This window comes from Callithrix jacchus, chromosome 2 (assembly GCF_049354715.1).
Source record: "Callithrix jacchus isolate 240 chromosome 2, calJac240_pri, whole genome shotgun sequence".
Taxonomy (NCBI): Eukaryota; Metazoa; Chordata; class Mammalia; order Primates; family Cebidae; genus Callithrix; species Callithrix jacchus.
In genome coordinates, this window is record NC_133503.1 from 5,631,349 (window position 1) to 5,653,444 (window position 22,096).

The 22,096-nt window shown below is 46.4% G+C and overlaps 1 protein-coding gene across 18 annotated transcripts in view; it reads right to left on the reverse strand.

The window, feature by feature from the left end:
- The window catches only part of AUTS2 (activator of transcription and developmental regulator AUTS2), a 1,215,487-nt gene that overhangs the window by 80,104 nt on the left and 1,113,287 nt on the right, over window positions 1-22,096 (reverse strand). For all 18 annotated transcript variants that reach the window (XM_035291973.3, XM_035291974.3, XM_078354255.1 and 15 more), the window contains one exon: window positions 11,535-11,586. In XM_035291973.3, the coding sequence (XP_035147864.1) occupies window positions 11,535-11,586 (52 nt within the window). The remainder of the gene's footprint in view (window positions 1-11,534; window positions 11,587-22,096) is intronic.

Genomic DNA, 22,096 nt, shown 5'->3' on the forward strand with positions numbered 1-22,096 from the left:
TAAGAAAAGCAAGCCAGAGGGAGTGATCTGGCCAACTTTACACACAGGCTTGAGCATGGGGCTTCCATCTTGCCACCTCCTTGCGATATGCCAACCAGGTAAGAATTTAAACAAGTCCGGGTGTGGTGGCTCACAGCTGTAATCCCAGCGCTTTGGGAGGCTGAGGTGGGCAGATTACAAGATCAGGAGTTCGAGACAAGCCTGGTCAATGTGGTGAAATCCCATTTCTACATAAAATACAAAAAATCAGCTGGGTGTGGTGGCTGGCACCTGTAATCCCAGCTACTCAGGAGGTTGAGGCAGGAGAATTGCTTGAACCAGGGAGGTGGAGGCTGCAGTGAGCTAAGACCGTGCCACTGCACTCCAGAGTGGGCAACGAAGAGACTCCATCTAAAAAGAAAAAAGAATTTAAACAACAAAATCTAACTGGAGAAACATGAAAAAAGTGGGCTCTAGTGATAGGTGACGTACAGATCTTTATGACACTGTCAGAAACCTTTGCAATAGCTTAATTAACTCATTTAACACGGCATCAACTTTTGAAATGGTAAACTCAAAGGGGCAAGTTTTAGTCTAACCGTGAGCACAAGCTGGCTGATTCCGGGGCTCTCTGAACAGGCCACATCATTCTGCAGTTTGAGACCTGTCTTTTTGGTCTGCTGACCATTTGGGGCTCACCTCAGTTCAGCTTCTCCACCTAAGAAAGTCTTCAAGTTATTATTATTATTTTAATTGGCTGGGTGCAGAGGCTCACGCCTGTAATCCCAGCACTTTAAGAGGCTTAAGCCCAGCGGCTCATGAGGTCAGGAGTTCAAGACCAGCCTGACCAACATGGTGAAATCCCATCTCTACTAAAAATACAAAAAATTAGCCGGGCATGGTGGTGGGCGCCTGTAATCCCAGCTATGTGGGAGCCTGAGACAGGAGAATTGCTTGAACCTGGGAGGCGGAGGTTGTATTGACCTGAGATCACGCCACTGCACTCCAGCCTGGGCAACAGAGTAAGGCTCTGTCTCAAAAAAAAGGAAAAATAGTGACTTTGCTATTACACCACATGAAAAGTCTCCTTTTGCATTTCAAAATATGTTTAAACTCTTTTTTTACTCTTCCGGTCAGACGCCTGTCATCTCTTCGGTGTCATTGTCTCCAGAGCCTGTTCCTTGGTTGGTGCTCAATAATATGTGAACGAAAACAATTCATTTCAATATGGCTTCCACCTTCAGCCAACTGAAGGAATAAATGGAATAACCACTGATGTCATTTATTTCACAGCTGACCAACCTGCTTTCAGAAGAAGACTCTTTGTAAAAGAAAACTTTGTGGATAAAGAAGCCTTTGACAGAAGCCCAAGAGGTCCAGCGCAGAAGTTGGGTTTTCGGGGACGGGAGCTTTACTATGGAAAAACCTTTCCCAGCTATAAACAGAGAATGAGAAAATGATGTAATCTTGGCTAAAATTAGGTTTTAGTGTTACTCTGCTGAGAGATGTGAAAGGTGATAGATAAGAGGGGAAAAATGTTTTCCAAGTGGCTTTTAAAGGCGTCCAAATATAACTGCCTCCCACATCAGTCTATTAACGGGCACACTTGAGACATTTCCCTCTTCAAAAGGACTCTTAGAAAAGCAATGATGTGCTCTCAGCCTCCCCCTTTAGAAGACAAGGTTTACGAGGGTCAGAGAAGCAGATCAGAGCCCACAGAACACCATTCCCTATTAACAGCACCCTCCCCAGCACAGATTTGGGCCTTGTGCTTATGTCATTGGTTGCTAGAGAAATGCCCCTGCTTGAAATTCCTAAATCATTTCTCATAAAATCTGGCTGAAAAGTCAAGATCAGTTCAGGTGAAGACACAAGAATGGGCGTGGAAGAGTGAGGAAGCTGGAGAGGTCTTAAGCTGAGCCCCGCTGCTCTGCAGTAACTATGGTGACTTTGGACACGGGTGATCAGATAATGGCTGACATCCCGGAGAAGTCCTGGATGGGGAAGATAAAATCCTTCGGGAAAGTGCTGGAGGAAAAGCCCTAGGGAAGCCCCTGCTGGGGGTTCCTGCCAGTGTCTTTCCCCCAATCCAAAGCTTTCCCGCCCTGTTTTGTGTCTCCCTCAGTAAGGACAGAGCTCCTCCTCCCGTTCTCTGCCATACCCCCAGATCCCAGCACAGTACGGCTGTTATGAGCACACGTCTGGGAGCCGGCTGGACTGAGTTCTACCGCTTACCTAGCTGTGCGACCTTGAACAACTTACCTAATTTCTGAGCCTCCGTTTACTCCTTTAAAAAAATGAGTGACTTACAAATAAAGTCAACAATACCTGACAAAAAGAAAGTCGTCATTACATGCCAGCTACTCATATCTAACTTCAGTTTCCCTGCCTATAAAATGGAGATGCTATTTCTAAATTATTATTATTATTATTTTGGAGATGGAGTCTGGCTCCGTCACCCAGGCTGGAATGCAGTGGTGGCACGATCTTGGCTCACTGCAACCTCCACGTCCCGGGTTCAAGTGATTCTCCTGCCTCAGCCTCCTGAGTAGCTGGGATTACAGGTGCACACCACCACGCCTGGCTATTTTTTTTTTTTAGTAGAGATGGGGTTTCACCATGTTGGTCAGGCTGATCTTGAACTCCTGACCTCATGATCCACCCACCTCGGCCTCCCAAAGTGCTGGGATTACAGGCATGAGCCACAGCACCTAGCCTTCTAAATTATGTTCTAAGTAACAGCTACTATGAAGACTAGGGGCCATAATGTATGTAAAATACTCAGCCCACTGTATAATTAGATAAAATACAGTACAAGGTAGGGTAAGCACTTTCTATACATTGCCTCATTTCAGCATCACAGCAGCTCTATGAGATGGGTTTGGTTGTTCCCATTTTACTGAAGGAAAAATTGGTTCTAAGGTGTTTTAAGTAGCCCAAAGTTCCACAGCTAGTAAGTGGTGGAGCTGGGATTCAAAGCAGTGTCTGTGAGAATCTTAAATCCAAAACCCAGGTTCAAAGTAACATCACAGTGCATACTATTGTGCAGTAGAGTTTTATAGTAATCATGCTTCCTCAGGTGAATTATGCAGAGCGTAAACATCTGGCCGGTCCAACAATTCTTCCTTGCAAATCACTGCAGTCATTTCTGCACTTTGGGGCAATTTTTCCACAAGTCCCTCAAAGCCAGCAATAAGATAACCCAGGTAAACACTAAGAAAGCAATTAATTTTTTGACAGCTTATCAGATCAAACTTAATACAAACCCCAAGCAAATTATTAGGGTCCCAGGTCTCTAACGGTAAAGCCTACTGAGATCATCATGAAAGCTATGCAAGCCACCCTCCACGCCATTTGCATTAACACAGTAAGAAGCAGCGGCACCCGATTTGTCAGATTTCTGGAATGGGCCTGTGGCAGACAGCATGACCGTGTTTGCTTTCCCTTCCTTCCAAGGCCCATCCCTGTGGATCCCTCTTCTCTTTGGCTCCTCCCTGTGGGAGTTCATTTCCTACTCCATTGATGGCAGGCTTGGTCATGTGACTTGCTCTAGCCAATGAGATTGTTGGAAATACCACACCCACATCCAAATAGAGGCATTCTCTGCTTCTGTCTCTGCTCTTTTCCCATTTACCAGAAGTATAACCACAATGGGGGCTGCTCCTTTGGCCTGGATCCCAGAATAAAGACAAGGAGAGCTGCGGCTGATTGGCAGATGACACCTAACACAAGACTTTTGTTGCTGTAGGACTCTGAGCTATTTTGCTACTGCAGCAAAATGTGACAAAGCAGACTCACAGAGACCATAGGACCTGATGTAGAAGAGCAAAGACATCTGTCCAGATCCAGCATGTACCGGTGTCACGGTGTATACCAGAAAATGTTTTATAGTAGAAACTGCACGTGGGACAAGGTGGCCCTTCACCCCAAGCCATACCAGTGGCAGAATACTTTTTCCTCAACTGTTTCATTTCATTCATGCTGAGAGGCTTGTTCAAATGGAAAATTCTGCACATAAGATGCACACAGACCTGACAGAGCACCCCACGAGGGACTGCCTTCTCTCACTCCTATTCATGAGCTTTAAGGGTTGATGATAAACACTGGTAGGAAGAGAACCAGAGACACAGCTCCTATACTCAGCTTTCCTCCTGGAGGGAAAATGAGTCTCCAAATACCACTTTCTGGGCCACTTTCTGGAATCAGGCCTCAGAATACACTCTCCCAGAAAGTCCAGGCAAACTCAGCTCATAACAGAAGTCAAGTCTGTGGGGTGGAGGAGGCGGAGGGGAAAAAAAGTGGGACGGCACCTCTGAGTTCGGGACAGTCTGGAATCTCCTTGGTGAATTTAGGAAATGGATCTTCAATAGACAGCTGTTTCCACTTTTTAAAAGCACAGACCAGGCAAGTAGGTAAAACACTTTGATGTTAGCTCTGTTAAATAAAAGACAGCTGAGTAAAAGTTCAGGCACCATGAAATTAATAAAATCACTGTTGCACTCGTTCCACCAGAGGTTCAGGAATAAACTGGTAAAAATCAGAAATGCACGCAGCGGATTACTCGAGTGGGAATCAATCATTTTATCCACTGAAGTTTTCTGGCATTTCCTTATACAATACAGTCACTGGATTCATAATTCACTAAAGGTGCTTCCTGAGACTGAGCTTTCTTAGTAATTGAGACAAATTCTGTTAAATAAATTCCAGACGAGAGTATTTGACTTATGCACAGGAAAGAATTCTTATGTAAGCCGCAAAACAATAGTTTTATCTTATCTGAGGAACTTATTGCCGCTTGCCTGTGTGTATTTTACTGCCAAAATAAAATAAATTGAATCAGCTCACACATGATAACATGCTCTTTCCTAACTCATACTAATTGCTTGGCTAATTGATGTTTGTTGAACTTTCTCCATTTCATTGAGTGATTAGGTACGAAGCTAACAGTTGACATCTGTAGGCGCTTAACTGGCATCTGTAATTACTGTTAATGTTAAATAATTGTTAGTTAATTGGAGTGGTAACTGACTGAATGGAATCCAGATTGTGAAGCAAAAAGAAACCTAGTTAAATAAACATACATTTTCAGAGAAAACAACATTTTTCTGCAGTTGTCAGAAACTAGAAATAATCCAGAGGCCATGGGCTAGCCACAGGCTTCCTCCATTTAGGAACCTTCCTGTGTGGGGTTGGCCCATGTGACTGAGCCCTTTGTCATTCCACTGTTCTCATTAGACTCTGGAGAACCAATCTGATGTTTTTCTATTCCAATTGTCTATCATGAATGTGTACTACTTTATGAGACAACCAAATACTAACTACTATCATTAACTATACAAAACACTAAATATGAATGAATTGAAGAGAGGCTGATGAACATTCAAGCTTTTTGCCCAGTATTGCCAAGGATACAGAAAACTCTTTCAGAGGACAGCAGTAATCACCCAGTGTAAGCCAAGGGCTTTCCACTGATCTCAAAAGTAACCAGAATGATGTTTGAACATCTGACTAAAAGAATGGAATCGGTTACACTGTAATCTGCGCCTCCTCCATCACAGGGGCACTCAGGATGGAAAAGTGGCAGCTGTCAAAGTTCTACCCCAAAGGCACCATCAAGATCACTTCAAATGCCCGGAATCTTCCACCTGGTTCACAATTCCAGCGATGGGATCCAGTATCCCAGGATTCACCACCACATGAATTCACAGGTTCAGCAAAAGATCAGGTAGCAACTATTGGAAAAATTTCGGGAGGCAAACACTTTCATGCAACATGGAATTTTTTTTTTTTTTTTACTATTACTGGTGGTTTCACACCAACAGTACGAGGCATCTGTTTCCAAGAACTCTCAAGGAATGATTCTATACAACAAATTCTCCAAGAGTCGGCTTCTATAGGAAGGTCAATTTCCATAACAAAAGGAGCTGATTGCCTGCTATTTGCGCTATGGCCTAGGAGGAGGGACTGAACTACTCACAACTGCTTTGTCTCTGGCATCAAGCACCAATTACCCTTAGATACTACTCAACTCTCCAGACGTTCTCTCTCCTAAAAACCCAAGAAAACGCTCTGAAATAGTACAAAGAAGATCTAGAGGGAGAAAAATAAATGTGTGATGGTCTAACTTTCCCTGATGTGGAATTTAAGGCATGACAAAAACACAACAGATTTATAGAGGCTGCAGCTGGCACAGTATGCTCTTGTGCCCATCGGGAATGCTCTTTACATCATGTCCTCCCTACGACTAAACCCAGGACCCGACGAGGAATTGTGAAATGGACTCCATATGTTCATTGTAAAGGGATTTTAAACTCTGAACCAAGTTTTTTTCTTCAGAAAGCTATTCCACAGTCAACTGCATTATTTTCATGCACAGAATTATCTTATGGAAGGGGCTTTCTTTTCTTTTCTTGAGATGGTGTCTCACTCTGTCGGCCAGGCTGTAGTGGCACAATCAGGTCTCACTGCAGCCTAGACCTCCCGAATTCAAGTGATCCTCCCACCTCACCCTCCCAAGCAGCTGGACTACAAACACATGCTACCACCGCCAGCTAGTTGTTTGGAATTTCAGAAGAGACGAGGTCTTATATTGCCCAGGCTGGTCTTGAACTCCTGAGCTCAAGCACTCCTCCTGCCTCAGTCTTCCAAAAGTTCTGGGATTAAAGGCGTGAGTGACCATGCTTGGTGGGGGAATGGGTTTTTCTTAAGTCAATGGTGACCTTGATGGTAATATAACTCTTACCTTTCCAGCACCAAACCAAGGAAATCCCTTGTGTCTAAACCTGAAGAATATGGTCATATGGTCACCAACGAAGCATTTACTAGGTACCTGGTTACTAAGCCAGCAGGATCTCTGGGTAATTTGTTTCTTACCTCATCTCCTCAGATTTCAGGCAATTTTTAAGCTAGGTCTTCTTTCTATAATGCCGATAGAACCGCACTGCCAAAAATATCCAAAGGCTCCACTCACCTAAAGGCTCCAACCTCATCTGTGTCCCACTACAAATTTTCAGTGCAAAACCAACCCCAAGAAGAGGCCAGGTGGGTTCCACTAAGAGGCCTGGTGGGGCCCGGGAGAGGAAAAGCAGTCCCGGTCAGAGGGCTCTAGGTGGCCGGAGCATTGCATCTGGTGCTCTTCTTGCTGAGTGAGTATCCACTAGAATCTCCCAGCTGATGGAGGTGAAGTGAGGTCCTGCCTATGAGGGTGAGCAGCTGCTCTGTTGCTGTTCCATTTCAGTAGACACTGGGAGCTCACAGTAGAAAGCAGCAGAATGGGCTTCATTCCCCACTGGATGAAACCCACCCCAAGCCATTCAGAAATGCCCATTCAGCTGGACAGAGCTCCCTGCTGGCTCACTGAGGTGGCTTTTCCCCAGGAGGGCCCAGTTCTGCAATGTGAGACAAAGTTGAAGGAAAGCGAAGGGGTGAGAAAGTCATGGGATAAAATACACCAATGGGCCCCTCTCACTGTCTATCTATGACTTGTCTGGGTTGCAGGCTAAATCCTGAGGAGGACGACTCTGAACCAAGACGGGGCAGTGATTCAGAGATTTTTCTCTTCCCCTAACCTAGAACCACGGCCCCACACCAGGACTGATATCCTATAAACAGAGGGCTCTGCAAAACTCCTGACACCTGCCTGTTGTTCTCCTTCCTCCCAGACAGGCTTCCCTTCTTTTCTTTCCTCTTCAAGCGGCTCTGATCTGGAGCAATCCAAGAGTTTTAGGAAAGACTCATTATCTTGGCAGGATAAGTGTGTGCAGCAAAGAACTCATCTTCTGCACTTTTGTCTACAGACCAAACTGGTGACACCACGGAGGTTCTAGAGTAGGTAGGAAAGGATAATAAACACTGGCCATGCGAATACAGCGAGAAGTTCCTCTTTGGAATAAATACCCCAGAATTTGGGGTGCAAGTCCTGTTGCTCCTATAGCGTTTCAATCAACTAAATAGGGAAGCTAAGTTAGTCTCTCTCTGTGTCTCTGTCTCACTGGGAAAATTAATTTTTTCTTTGGCAGATGGTTGAGTCACAAAGACAGAAGGATTCATAAAATTCACATGAACATCCTGTAAACATTTAAACACGTAGAGATTAAATACGGCAACCATGACCTTGATTAAAGTTAAACTGTTTTCTGTGTCTACAACGCTAAGCCACACCCCTTTCGAAAGGCTCGGTTCTCATTGGGCATGTTGTGTGTACATGCAAGCACATGCTGTCTGATTAACTTCTTTAAAAGCAGGAAATAAAAGGCATCAGAAGAAAGCGACCATTCGGAACAATTAAACACAAAAATCTGACTAGCCCTCTATTAAACTGGATGGCCTCTACAACACAGGGAAAGTTGAAATAAAATCGATGGACAAAAGTGACACACAATATACTCATTATACCACTCTGTTTCAACCCTTGCCCCTTCCCAATTAATGGTTTTATCCCTGCCAGAGATGTTGGCCCGGGAATAGGTTTTGTTATAATTGCTAATCCAGACCTAAGGAGGGTAAATGACTTACTCAAGCTCACGAGCTGACTGATGGGCCCTGAGCCACGGTCCCTGCTGCCTCTGCCTGGAGCTTCAACTCCACACTGTGCAGCCCCCATCACGGCTGCACCTCCCAAGCCCTCACCACAGTCAGCTTGTGAGATTAGCACTGCCCTCCCACGGTGAAATTTTATGGACCCAATCTGCCTGCCACCAGGCTCAGCAGCATAATCTACCAGCAGCTTAAAGCCACACTCCTCTAAGGCCAGAATGCTGCCAGCCCCTTGAGAGGGAGAGGTGATGTGTAACTTTAAACATCTGGAGGTGGAGGGATACACGTGTCAGCCCCGCTGCACTCCATAAGCTGGGGCTTTCACGATTTCCCCAGTTGTTTGTTACCTGGTGCCCATTTGCCCTTTCTTATGATGCTTTTTATTGCTCTTGGCTAAAGATACTCAGACAAAGAGAGGAGACCTGACTTTCAGGCAGGCCGGCTGCCTTATAGAAAAACTTGAACTTGATGTGCATGAATCTGACAGTTCCTTGAAGACCTTGTCAACTATCCATCCTGTAAACACGGCCACTACCCGGGGTAAAAACAGACCCAAAACCACAGGCCTGTAACGAGACTCTGCACCTGTCCTGAAGCAATTATTGACATTATCGCTACACAATGAATCCCTTTTTGAAGTTGTTTTCCTGATATTTAGCAGTTTGAATACTAATCCCCTTAACAAAACTGTCCCCGATGCTTTCCCCCTCCGCACCCCCCTTAATCTCTTTCTCTCCAGGCAGGAAGGGGGTGCTGGATACCAGTCAGTCTACTTTGTACCACCTGGATTCGCACTGATTCTGTCTCTTGTCATTCATGCTACCAAGAGGAATTAGCATAAGGCATTAAGGGGAAACTCTGGAGGAGAAAAGAAAGGCCATTTTGATGGAAATAAGGGGCAAAGGAATAATCTGCCATCAACTAAAATGCTTATTTGTGTATGGTTTCCCAAGCAAAGCTTAGAAAAAGCCTATGTTGATTTTAGTGTACACAAAGAAACCTTAATCCTTTCAAGGCAACTAAATCACCCCCAGAAAAGCAGCTCAGAAGAAAGGCACCCTGTCGGGGGAGGACTATTCACAACCAAATAGATGCCACAAATCACACTCTGTAAGTAAACAAAAATAAGAATGTGGGAAACGTTTGATTGGAAAAGGAAAGAAAGGGGGGAAAGAACCGGAGGCAAGAGGCAGAGGGGAACTGTTCATCTGCCCTGAAGAGAGTCTGGGGCAGTGGCGGCCAGTGTGCCGGTCCTGCAGCCTACTCTTATTCTGGGGCCTGAAGGCAGAAAGGGGAGATACATTCCAAAGCTTCTAGTGGCCAGCCAGCAGAAGACAGATGCAGTCCTGTGTGGCAGAGGTCCTGGGGAGGGGGGTGCAGAAACAAAGAAGCCCTGCCTTTGGTGACTTGTCCTCTACCTCAGTCTCCCTATCCCATCCCATCACCCTCCTTTCACACCAAGTGGTAGACAATTGTGATTTGTACACACAAGCACTGTACGCTATGAATGGCACACATCTCCTTTCACACCAAGTGGTAGCCAATTGTGATTTGTACACACAAGCACTGTACGCTATGAATGGCACACATCTCCTTTCACACCAAGTGGTAGACAATTGTGATTTGTACACACAAGCACTGTACGCTATGAATGGCACACATCTCCTTTCACACCAAGTGGTAGACAATTGTGATTTGTACACACAAGCACTGTATGCTATGAATGGCACACATCTCCTTTCACACCAAGTGGTAGACAATTGTGATTTGTACACACAAGCACTGTATGCTATGAATGGCACACATCTCCTTTCACACCAAGTGGTAGACAATTGTGATTTTTACACACAAGCACTGTATGCTATGAATGGCACACATCTCCTTTTATTGGGCTTTTAGCATTATGGATAACACATTTATACAAACTTTCAGTCTATCAAAAAATATGATGAAATATAAAACCGGAACACTCCATTATGCAATAAAGAAAGATAAAATTCAATATGACAGTAATTCTGGGAGTAACAGCAATCACATCCACCTCAAGGGAACCCTAAACATAATGTACTATTTAAAACTGCAATTGGTTCAAATTCTAAAATAATCTGGGAGCTCAAAATAACTGCACTTGGAAACGTCTTACTAACCAGCTAGCAAAAATGCTAGCCAAGGCAACTATAGAAGACTGAAGTGGTCTCAAATTCCACTTTGTGAAGAAGACCCAGGTCTGCTGAAGTGCTACCAACTGTTGTCCCCGTAACATAGAGATTATCATGGAAAGCACATCTTTATTTAGCAATTATCACGCCAGCCCCTCAATCAGGCTTGATAGTGGAAAGGGGAAGATTAAATCGTTTCTATGGTTTGTACCTTTCAAATTATACACCTTTCAGAGCCAGTGATTAGAGACTTCTCTAAATTTCATTATTTCCAACAATACTGCTACAAATGAAAACTGCGTGGACACCTTTTGGCAATGATTTAAGGTTAGTTTTCCTTTAATGGACGGTTGTACCATTAGCCTCTTACTCTAGATTGTGGTTTGGAAGAAATTAATGGGATAGTGCATACTTAAATTCTGCCCTCTTGCTCATGTATTAACTTTACAGAAAGCCCACAGCAGAGTATGGCCTCGTTTACGACCATAATACTGGGAATACTAAACATCCCGATGACCGGAGTCTGCAGCACACATCAGCTGTTTGTATTTCTCCTACTGCTGGGTAGTTGATAAGTAACAATTAAGATTCTTCTCCAGTACAGCTTTCGATATTAACGGCACATAACAGCAGTGATTAGTCAAATCCATTTAAATGGAGACTCAATGTATTCTTTTAAAATAAACTAGGTGTTAATGCATCACAACGTATGCAGACTTCCGTCTCAAGCAAAAACACGAAACATCAACAGCAGCTCCAGAATTAAGAGAGAAAGATCACACTGGCTCTTCTCTCTTCAGGCAATGGCAATGAAAGGAGCGTAAAAATAAGCCATTATTCAGAGGAACGGATGGGCCTTACCTTTGTTTACAATAACAGTGTTGAAGAGTTTTTCAGAGCTGGCATCTGATGCCTAAAAAACAAGAAGGGGGAAAAAAGCGTTATTATTGTCATTAATATTGTCATCACCATCCACTTTCCCATTATTTTAAATCGGTTTACTACATTTTACAAAAGCCTAGCAGGGAAGCAGCAATGTCCCCAAATCATCCATAAGGTGGTGCTAGTTGACTGCCTGAGAGAGACCTGCAGTGCAGCTATTTGCTGGGGGGGAAAAAAAATCTGATTTTTAAAAATGTGTCCTTATTAGACACATTATCTGTGCAAAACATGTCTATGAGATGATACACAAAGCAATTCGGCTCATTCACATAATGATTTTGCAATTTCCTTGACAGATCGTTATTTTGGAAATGGTATTTTTTTGTGGTATTTGCAGACATGCTTATTTTTCAATTTTCTTCCACAAATCAGAAATGCCTGTTATTTAATGCCAAGTTTTTCCTCACGAAAAAATGTCAGCCAACACTCTAAGAAATTAATTTTTTTTAAAGATTAATCCGATGACTCTCAGATCCCTGTCCCTTGCAGTAACCAGACGACCTTGCTGTTCAAAAAGACACAAGCCGACCTGCCCCCAAATCCGACCACTATGCATGCCACCAGCATTATTTCCTTTTCATTTTCTAGAGAGCATGTCTGCTAATTAGTACAGTGGCTTGAGGAAGGTGAAATAAGGCTGTTTAAATAGTAAAACTAAAGCCAATTTAAATTATACACCAATGTTCTGGAAAAGAAACATGAAGTTGGTTTGAAGGAAAATGCTGTAACGTTTCAGAAGCATGGAATATTTCTAGAACTGGAAAAATTAAAAATTAAACATCTCCACTACTTAATGTGAGGCTGTGTGTGCATTTAAAGTTACAATGGGCAAGCTATCCTGTTTCCGCTCCACAACCCTTGTGAGAAATCACTTATCTTTCGCACTTGATATACAGAGATGCATATTCTGAGAAAGCACAGCCTAGAATGTGGAATAAATATGGAAAGAGGAAAATAAAGGAAATAGGGGGAGGGTGAATTCTGAAGTGCAGCATATTGTGACTCTGGGCTGGCTTTTAGGGACAAAGAGGATATTCAAGTTAGTCTTTCCATGTCATACTGGCAAAGATAAAATATTCCTGTGTACATCTGGGGGACGTGTTCTAGTTCTCGATGCAAGTGATATAGAAAGACATAAAATATTTTTACTATGACTGTTTTTTGCTTTATTTAATTTTAACATTTCTTTTATGGGGGTCTTCATATGATTAACCAATCAAGAAACCAATGAATGTACGTGCAAAACAAGTACTGAAGTGCATATATTTATACCTGCAGTTTAACAGAAGCTCTAGACAGGTTTTCTATTTTTCAGGAATAACAAAGAATACAGTGCGCCTTCCTGACAGTATCTTTCCATAAAAACAAATTGCCAAAACAATGTTAACGGGGAGAAACAAGTTATACATAGATCAACAATACTGAGTTATAAAGACAAAAATTCCATGTTATATTACTATGTGAGATTTCTAGGAATGTGAGTTTCCCAGCTATAAACTTAAGATATCCCTTCATGAAAAAGTGTCTCTTAGAATGGCTTAGATTTCTTCTGGAATGTAAATTCATATTAAATTCACGGCTTACATGATTAATGAACTGATATAAAGAGAAAAGAAAGTCTGTTTATTAAAGTGTTTTACCAAACTGGCATAACCTTTGAAAATTCTGGCATTCCCTATTAAAGCGAGTCTTAACTGGGCCCAAGAAATTTAAAACCAAATTACTGTCTCCGAATGCAAAAAGCATAAACATACCTTGAAGATCTTGTTGAAATTTTTTGTCTAAAAATTAAAACAAAACAAACAAAAAAAAAGCATAAACAGGGAAAGGAAACGGTTCCTGACCAAGTTTTTATTTGCACTTGGTGTATGTGTATGCGTGTTCCAGGGAAAAGGACAGAGCTGAGGGTAAACAGGCCTTTTGCTCTGCCACCTTTGTCAGCTCCACTGGGCTCCACATGGGATTCTCAAACAGACACTGTGGTGATCCTCGTGTGTGAACCAGACTTGAAGATGTCATTACTATGACGCCGACCAGCAGGTTATTAAGGAAGGAAGTCTGAGCGGACATTCAGAGAGGCTTTGGAGTGCATCTTCGATTGAAAGCTTTCTGAGCCCTTACTTGACTGATACAAGTAGTAAGGCTGGACACCATGCCTCTTGCGACTGAGAAAGGGGTGTCTCAGAAAGGCCTCCACAGAAAAACACTCCTAAGATGACGACGGGAAGCATTCTGGATCCCTCCTGTCTCCCAACCAGGTGGTTACAACTGCGGCCGACCACTGTCCTAACAAGTCAGGCTTCTTCCTAAAATCTTAAGGGGAAACGACACGAGTACCCTTTGCTTTTCCTCAATGAACTTTCCTTCTACTTAGGCTTTTAGAACATTTGTAGAAATGATGTGGTTCCTTGGGTCTTGATCTTGGGAATGTTTACCATTTTCGTTGCTTTCAGAAAATAGTATGCATTTCCTTGTATTACCTGGATCATTTTCCTGGCTTTCCTCCCCCCGCTTAATCTAATGGAAAACAGGTGAGCCCAGAGTGAGCAGGCGAGTGGAGCTCTTCCTTCTTTTTTCTCTTTTTTTTAACACGGGGCACCTCTACCCGCTACAGACTTGAAGATTTTACTCACTTCCTTTTATCCCCTCGGCCCGGTTTTGGAGGGTAGGGGCATGAAGTGGTTGAATCTAAAACTGACAGAAAACCATAGCTCTCTTTTGGCTGCTTTTTATTTAAGGGGAAGGGGAAGAAGTTTTTTTTGTTTGTTTTGGATGTAAAAAAATATTGCTAGAAGCCGTAGTTGGCGTTTAAAGAAAAGTTAAATAAGAGAAACAGAAAGGAGGCGGGAACGCGGAGAATAAGGAAAACTTATAAAAGCCGTGCTCGCAGGCGGGGTGGGTCCCAGCGGATCCCGCTCCAGGTCCCCCCTCACTCCCTTCGGACGCAGACCCCGGGGGCCGCCCTCCGCGCCCGCACAGGCGGGAAGGGAAGGGGGGCTTTCGAACAGGAAAAGAGAAACCTCCTGCAAACTTAAGCGCGAGTTCTTTCACCCGCTGCCGAACCCGAGCCCAGATCTCCTTCCGATTCCCTGGCAACGCGTGCAGGCGGGATTCCGACCTCGGCGCGGGGGAAGCGTGACCCCAGGAGCCGCCAGCGCCGCGCCGCGCCGCGCCAGGGCCCCCAGCTCCAGCGGACGCAGGCCCCGGCCCCCTCCCCGCATCGGAACTCGGTGGCGAACGCCAGGCCCTCCCGGGCTGACCGCACAGCTCCGGGCCCCGCGCAGCCGCTCCCCAGCCGAGCCGGGCCGGCCAAGGGAGGAAAGTACAAAGGCGGGCGACAGGGCCGCAGAGGGGGGAGAAAAGCAGGGAGGAGGGGTGGCGAAGGGGGCCTTGGGCGCGCCGGACGCGAGGAGCCCGCCCTGGCCACCCCTGCCCGCCGGCTCGGCCGCCGCAACAAAAGACCCCCGACCCGGCCGCCTCCCTTCCGACCGCAGGTGGCGGGTGAGCGAGCCGCGCCCCGGGGGCTGCATTACCTGGTCGCAAAGGGTCAAGCGGTCCGGTCAGCCCCAAGTTCATGGTTTGATTCCTTAACAGGGCTCCAGAAGGGCGATCGTCAGAGACCAGGAGGAAACCACCAAAACACACGAAGAGAAAACGCCCAACTCCCGACCCGGCTCCGTGCACAAGAGTCTCTGGGCTGCTTCCTCGCCGAAGTCCGAGAGCGAAGGCACCGAACCAGATCCGAACGGGGCAGCAGCTTCGGGGCGGCGGAGAGCCTGCGCCGCGCGCACACATCCAGCGCGGCCAAGGCCCCGAGCGGCGGGAGGAGCTCGCCCGCGGAGATCGCCCGGCCCACGCTTGCCGCTGTCTCCCGGCTGCTCCTGCGGCGCGCGGGGCCGGGCGGGCGCGGCGGGGGCTCACGAGGCACGTCCGGGGCCGGCTGGCGGGAGGGCGAGGCAGAGAGGAGCGGCCCAAGCCGCCGCCGTGGCGCGCGGAGCTAAGAGCGAGGCGGCGGCGGCGACAGGACAAAGGAGACCATGTGCGGAGGGAGGGAGGAGGGAGAGGGAGGAGGAGGGCGCGCGGCGGCTTCTCCTCGGCAGCCGCCCGGGGCTCCCCAACAGCCGGTCCCGCCTCTCCAGCCGCGCCGCGGGTTGCTCGGTCCTGAGCCTGCTGCCTCCGCGGCGCTGGGGGGAGCCGTTTCGGGAGTTTAGATTTTGTGCGGATCTCGCCGGCTCGCGGCCCGGGAGGCGCTGCAGCAGCTGGGGCACGGGGTGGCGGCGCCTCTGGCCGGAGCTTGCGGGCTGGCGGGCGAGCGCCCGGCGATGGCTGGGGTCCGGCCCGCGTTCGGCTCGCGGGCTCCTGCCTCTCCCGCCGGTTCACAGCTCAAGTGAACTCCATCGGCGGCCGCCGCAGGCGCCCTGGCTGGACGGTGGCAAGTGCGGGCGGCGGCGGCGGCGGCGCGGGGGGCCCTTGCTCCGGACTTCACTCCCCGACTGCGCGGAGCGCGCCTCCTCTAGACGCTCGCAGCTCTCGGAGCGGGACTTCCTCGGCGCGCCGAGCCCGAGCCGCCCGTGCCACCGCCCCTCCTCCGTCCCGCCCCACGCGCCCCGCCCCTCGCCGCCCCTCCTCTCGGCCCCGGCGCCGGGTCGGCCCTACGGAGGCGAGATCCCCGGGCGCTACATCGACAGCTGTTGCTCCCCGCGTGGCTCAGGCCCTCGAGTCCCCCCGCCCCGGCTGACTTCCCCGTGGGCGGGCGCGGCGGGAACTGCACCTATCCTTGCCCTCCCCGCAGTTGCTGCTTCCATGATTGTGCCATGCCATGCCAGGGAAAGGCTACTAGGCCCGAAGCCTGGGGTTGAATTGCCACCAAGTCAGTCACATCTGCAAAGAGCAGTCTCTCTGGGCGGTTGTGAGGGTTCAGTGGGAATGTCATATATGTGAAAGGCCTGTCACAGTAGGCGCTCAATACAGAATAATAATTGCATTGAGGAAAATGGAGAGGAGGATCAGGGTCTGGGTCTCAGAACACTAAGGTCTTCACCTAACCTCCTTCCCCACCACAGCCGACTAAGCGCAGTGTATTCGGTTTCATGAATAAGTGAGAGCATGAACTGGCCACTTACAAATCCTCTCCTCTCAACTCCTCACAGCCTCTGACATCTGCACACTCTGCATCCACAAAAGGGGAGCCTGTTGCTTCCCCTGGCATCCACCAATGTAGGGAAAGAATAAAAGCAATGCCAAAGCCTCACTACGTGGGCAGCAGTTATGCCTATCATCCTAACCTGTATCATGTCTGTGTCCCCTGGAGCAAAGTGCAGTGCCTCAAGAGGGTGTGGGGTTCCCCTGAGCAAGCCACTCCCACCAGAATACACCTGGGGAGAGGAAACCCTCTGAAAACATCTGGAGTTTTAACTCCACACCTGCAGCTTGATAAGGTCCCTCCTTGGTGCACAGGAAAAGCTGCTGCAATTTTCCCAGTACAAGAAAAAGGGCAAGCAAGGCCTAGCTTGCAACTGGTAGGGTTCTGGGGTACAGCAGGAACACCAGGGTGGGGTGAGAGGAAAATTGCAGTTCCTGAGTCCCCTCCCAGTGCTACTGTTACCTGGAGTGTGGCTGTGAAGAGGGGAAGGGAATGGGGTTGGGAGAGATGCATGCCACATACGAATGACATGCAGACTGAGAGTAATGATGGCTGTTCCTTGACTCTTTGAAGTTGCATATCTATCACTATTTGATTTCATGGTACTCTTGAAAAACCTCTCAAGTTAAAAAAATGGGGGGGGAGTGCTTGCTGTATGGCATACTTCCCCATTCTCTAGCCTCTAATTTTGGAAATAAGAAGCCCTGTCTCTTTCTAGCCTCAGCATCCCCTCCCCCAAACCCGTAGCACGATGTGGTGTTATCCAAGTCTTTTTAAAAAGATAGGTAATAGTGATTTTTCTCTAGCACTGCCTCCTGAGAAGTCAAAAGAAAAGGCATCTCAGAAGGTGTAGGTTTGGAGATGGATTTTCCAGTTGCTTACAAGATGTCACAGAACCCAGCTGTGCTCCTCAAGCAAGGGGGCATTCATTCTGAAGCTGTTTATACAATACCAACATAGCTCAAAGGCACACATGAAATGTTCAAGAAAAGACATTAAAAGGTGTTTCTTTTGGAACAATCAAAATGGAGCAGGCAGTTTTCTTATCTTGTTGCTCTCGCAAAATGAGTGTCCCAGGGAAGAAACTGCCTGAGCTTCTGCTGGATCCTCTACAGGGTAAACTGAGAGCACGATGGCCTGGCAGCTTAGCTGACCAGCTGAAAGCACTTGGCTCTCCAGGGTGCTTTCATCAGGTGGCACTTCTGACACTTAAGCCTTGCATTAAGATTGTCATCAGGCTGGGCGAGGTGGCTCACGCCTGTAATGCCAGCACTTTGCAAGGCTGAGGTGGGCTGATCACTTGAGGTCAGGAGTTCAAGATCAGCCTGGCCAATGTGGCAAAAACCAATCTCTACTAAAAATACAAAAATTAGCTGGGCGTTGTGGCCGGTGCCTGTAATCCCAGCTATTTGGGAGGCTGAGGCAGGAGAATTGCTTTAGCCTGGGAGGCAGAGGTTGCAGTGAGCTGAGATCACGCCGTTATCATTGCACTCTAGCCTGGGCAACAGAGTGAGACTGTGTCTCAATAACAACAACAATGACAGCAACAAAAGATTGTCATCAATGGTTATCAGGGATTAGGCCTCAGAGGACGACCTTGGCCAGATCTGCATGTGTCCCTATTTGATGATCTGCCATCAAGAGGAACCTGGGAACACCAAAACCCAAGCCTCTGACCACTGTGGCCACCTCCAGTCCTGCTCCCTGGGAGCCCCTGGCTGGCCCAGTTGCAGCACACTACCCACTGGGACCTTTCTTCATTTCTCAACCTCTCTCTAGACCCACGAATGAGCCCATTCTGCCTGGTTTCCAAACTGCTCTATTCCCCATGCTTTCTGGAAGTAGGGATGGGAAAGAATGTCAAAATTGGAGGGAAACAGGTACATGACAGTGTCAGAAGTAGGAAGAAGGAGGAAAGAAAAAAAAATAGATAATCCATATATCAGGTGATGAATCCAGGTCAGAGGGCTGACTTTCAAGAATCAGGATGATTTTTTTGTTTTGTTTCCTTGAGAAAGTTAACTTCCTTTTATTGAGATTTTAATATAGAGATTCCAAGTCAAAGGCTGGAAGCTACCCTTTCTGTTACATGCAGGTGGAGAAACATACTACATACTAGCGGCCTCTCAGCATCATCTTTAGCCTCTGAAGCCAAGCGAAGGGGAGCAAGTCTTAGAAAGTGGCAACGCTTTCTAATAGGAAGCAGAGAGCAAGAATGCGGGCTCAATTTCCACTCTGGTGTTAGATTAATGATTTCAGAAATAATTTTTAATATATGCTCAAGGATCTTAGCATGATTAATCAGTGAAAAATTTTTTAAAGCTAAATTAAAATATGGAGCCTTCTTCCTCAAATCTCAAAAATACATCTAAAGATTTAAACTAGGTTTAAAAACGAAGGGAGATTCTTGTAAGTCAATCTTTTCTAGAGACGGCGTTTCGCCATGTTTCCCAGCTGGTCTTGAACTCCTGGCCTCAAGTGATCCTTCTGCCTCTGCCTCCCAAAGTGCTGGGATTATAGGCGTGAGCCACTGCACCCAGCCACCTGGATCTTCTTAGTAGATTATAAAGTCAGCCCCGAATCCAGCAAAATGGTATAAAAGCCAGACCTTAAGATGTGATCGAACTCTAAATAGTAGGGCTCCAATTAAAACATAAAACAGCAGGCATCCCAATTATGTCATTCTGACACGTTAAGTTGTAATTTCCAGTTTTAAGAGGCCTACCATTTTGCCTACGACTACAAAAATGATGTCTTACTGGTGCAGAACCATGTTCTGTTTTGTTGAGATGGCATCTTGCTCTGTTGCCCAGGCTAGAGTGTGGTGGCACAATCCTGGCTCACTGTCACCTCCAACTCCTAGGCTCATGGCGTCATCTTGCCACAGTCTCCTCAGTAGCTGAGGCTACAGGCATGTATGTGCCACTGCACTGGGCTAATTTTTAATTTTGTAGAGATAGGGTCTTGTTATCTTGCCCAGGCTTATGTCAGACTCCTGGGCCCAAGCAAACCTCCCACCTTGGCCTTCCAAAGTGCTGGGATTAGAGGCATGAGCCACCGTACCTAGCCATGGTTTGGTTTTTTTTGTTTATTTTCTCTGTATGGAGGACCCACTGCCTCCATTTGGCTTTAAATTTGGCTATACAAGGACTGTGTCTTGATTGCCTTTGTCCATGCCACAGCAGCAGTATAAATAACAGATGTGTGTCTGGAGACAACACTTCATTATCTGTTTGTGAGGATAAATCCTCCTGAATGCCCTGAGCCGTGCCTTCTGAACTTACCTGGTTTCTTGTGGATAGAATTCACATCTTGAAATTTGTACCCAGCACAGAGCTAGGGAGGCCTTAATCAACAGACTCATGATGAGACCGAATGAAGACATAGTAGAAATTGTCCCAGCACGCTAGTTTGTCTGAGGGCTCCCAACAAATGTCTGGGCTGGGAAGACGCTCAGGGCTACTGAGATGCCTGGTTTGACTCAGGGGCCCACCGCTTTTACTCATGGCAGTCAACCAAGGGTCCTAGGATGGAGAACTGGAGTCAACAGTTTGCCACTGGGAAGCAGGACAAGGTTGTCTTACTTGTCACCTCTGCTAATTCCTAATTTTCTGCCTTCCACACTGTTCAGCCGAGGAGACTTAAAACTCTTTATGGGTCCCAGGGATTTCTCCTGTGTAGGCTGATTCATTTTAAACTACGGATCGGGATGTCCTTCTTTAGTGATTCGGGGCTAGTCAATGTCGGGTGGTCCCTGATTCCTCTGCTCAGTGCGTCCCCCAACCCTTCTGAAGAGGTGATTCTGAAAATGAAAGCTTCCTTACTTATCACTCTGAAAGGAGAGTGCAATAGCTCATGCTCGTACTGCCGTAAAGCAAAAACCTCTGCCATTATATGCCCGTGTTGCTACAATTGATCATGGGTCTGCAACGAGAGGGAAGTAAATAAACTGAACTGGATTAGTTTATGATGCATACTATTGAGACACAGCGGGAATAAATATTTTCCAAGTGTAGAAGTCAAGGAAAAGAATTTTACTTTCAAACTTCACAATGTACTATAAACTACAAAGGAAAGAGTATAAAAAAAATCCATAAAATATATCTTACTTAACCGCCAAATCTACATTAAGGTATTAATATTCAGAATCTGACAACCCTGCAAAGAAAGGCCATGAAAAATAGAAATAAATCCAATCTCTGCTCATGTCATCCAACTGGCTGTAGGTATCTCATCTCGCTTTTTACAGCAGTGCCTGTGAGAACTGCGAGGCCCCTCTGCCTCCCCTGGTTGCGCCTGTCTTGTTTCTGCTGGACTTGGTTCACTTTCTCACACCATGTCCTATGGATGGGTGTCTGTAACTCGGGGTCTGGAGACCTGCACTTCATATTGAGTCCATTCTCCTTGGTGAACTCCACTAAATCCAGGCATGCATCCCGCTTTAGTCACCTGCTCACGTCTCCAGCACCTGGCTCCTCTCACTATTTCCACATGAAAATGGGGCAGAGTTTGGAGGGTGGTAATTAAAATGAGAATGGATACACAATGTCTGCATGAGCTGAAAGGATGGATCAGTGTAGAACACAATGTGTAAGTCATCAGAGATGATAAACTGAGGAAAATACTGTTTTAAGTGGAAAAGAAGACACTCAAGACAACTCCCCACTACTAAATGTGATTGGCTTTAAAAACAAATAAACGAATAAATGAAAAGATGTTTTTGGGCCAGGCACGGTGGCTCATGCCTGTAATCCCAGCACTTCGGGAGACTGAGGTGGGCAGATCACCTGAGGTCAGGAGTTCGAGACCAGCCTGGCCAATGTGGTGAAATCCCATCTCTACTCAAAATACAAAAATTAGCCAGGTGTGGTGGTGATGCTAGCTATTTCGGAGGCTGAGGCAGGAGAATTGCTTGAACCCAGGAGGCAGTGGTTGCAGTGAGCCGAGATCGCGCCATTATATTCCAGCCTGGGTGACAAGAGTGAAACTCAGTCTCAAAAAAACAACAACAAAAAATGCTTTTGATGAGCCATTTCCTTAGATTGTCTGCCTAAATTATCCCAGCATCCAATTACACTTTAAAGTAGGCATACTGGATATTAAAATTCATGGTCCTAGGTCCAATGGTTAGGACGGTGGGCTTGAAGTTACTAGGACATGTGTTTGAATCCTGTCTCTATCAAGATAGCTGGTTGTTAACAGTTATGTAACTTTCCTAAGTTGTATTTTCCTCATTTGAATAATGGAGCTAGTAAGAGAATTTAAGTCTCAGAGAATTGTGGGTGTTAAATAAAACAAAGCATTATGATGTTTGCAGAGAGCCCAGCACGCAGTAACC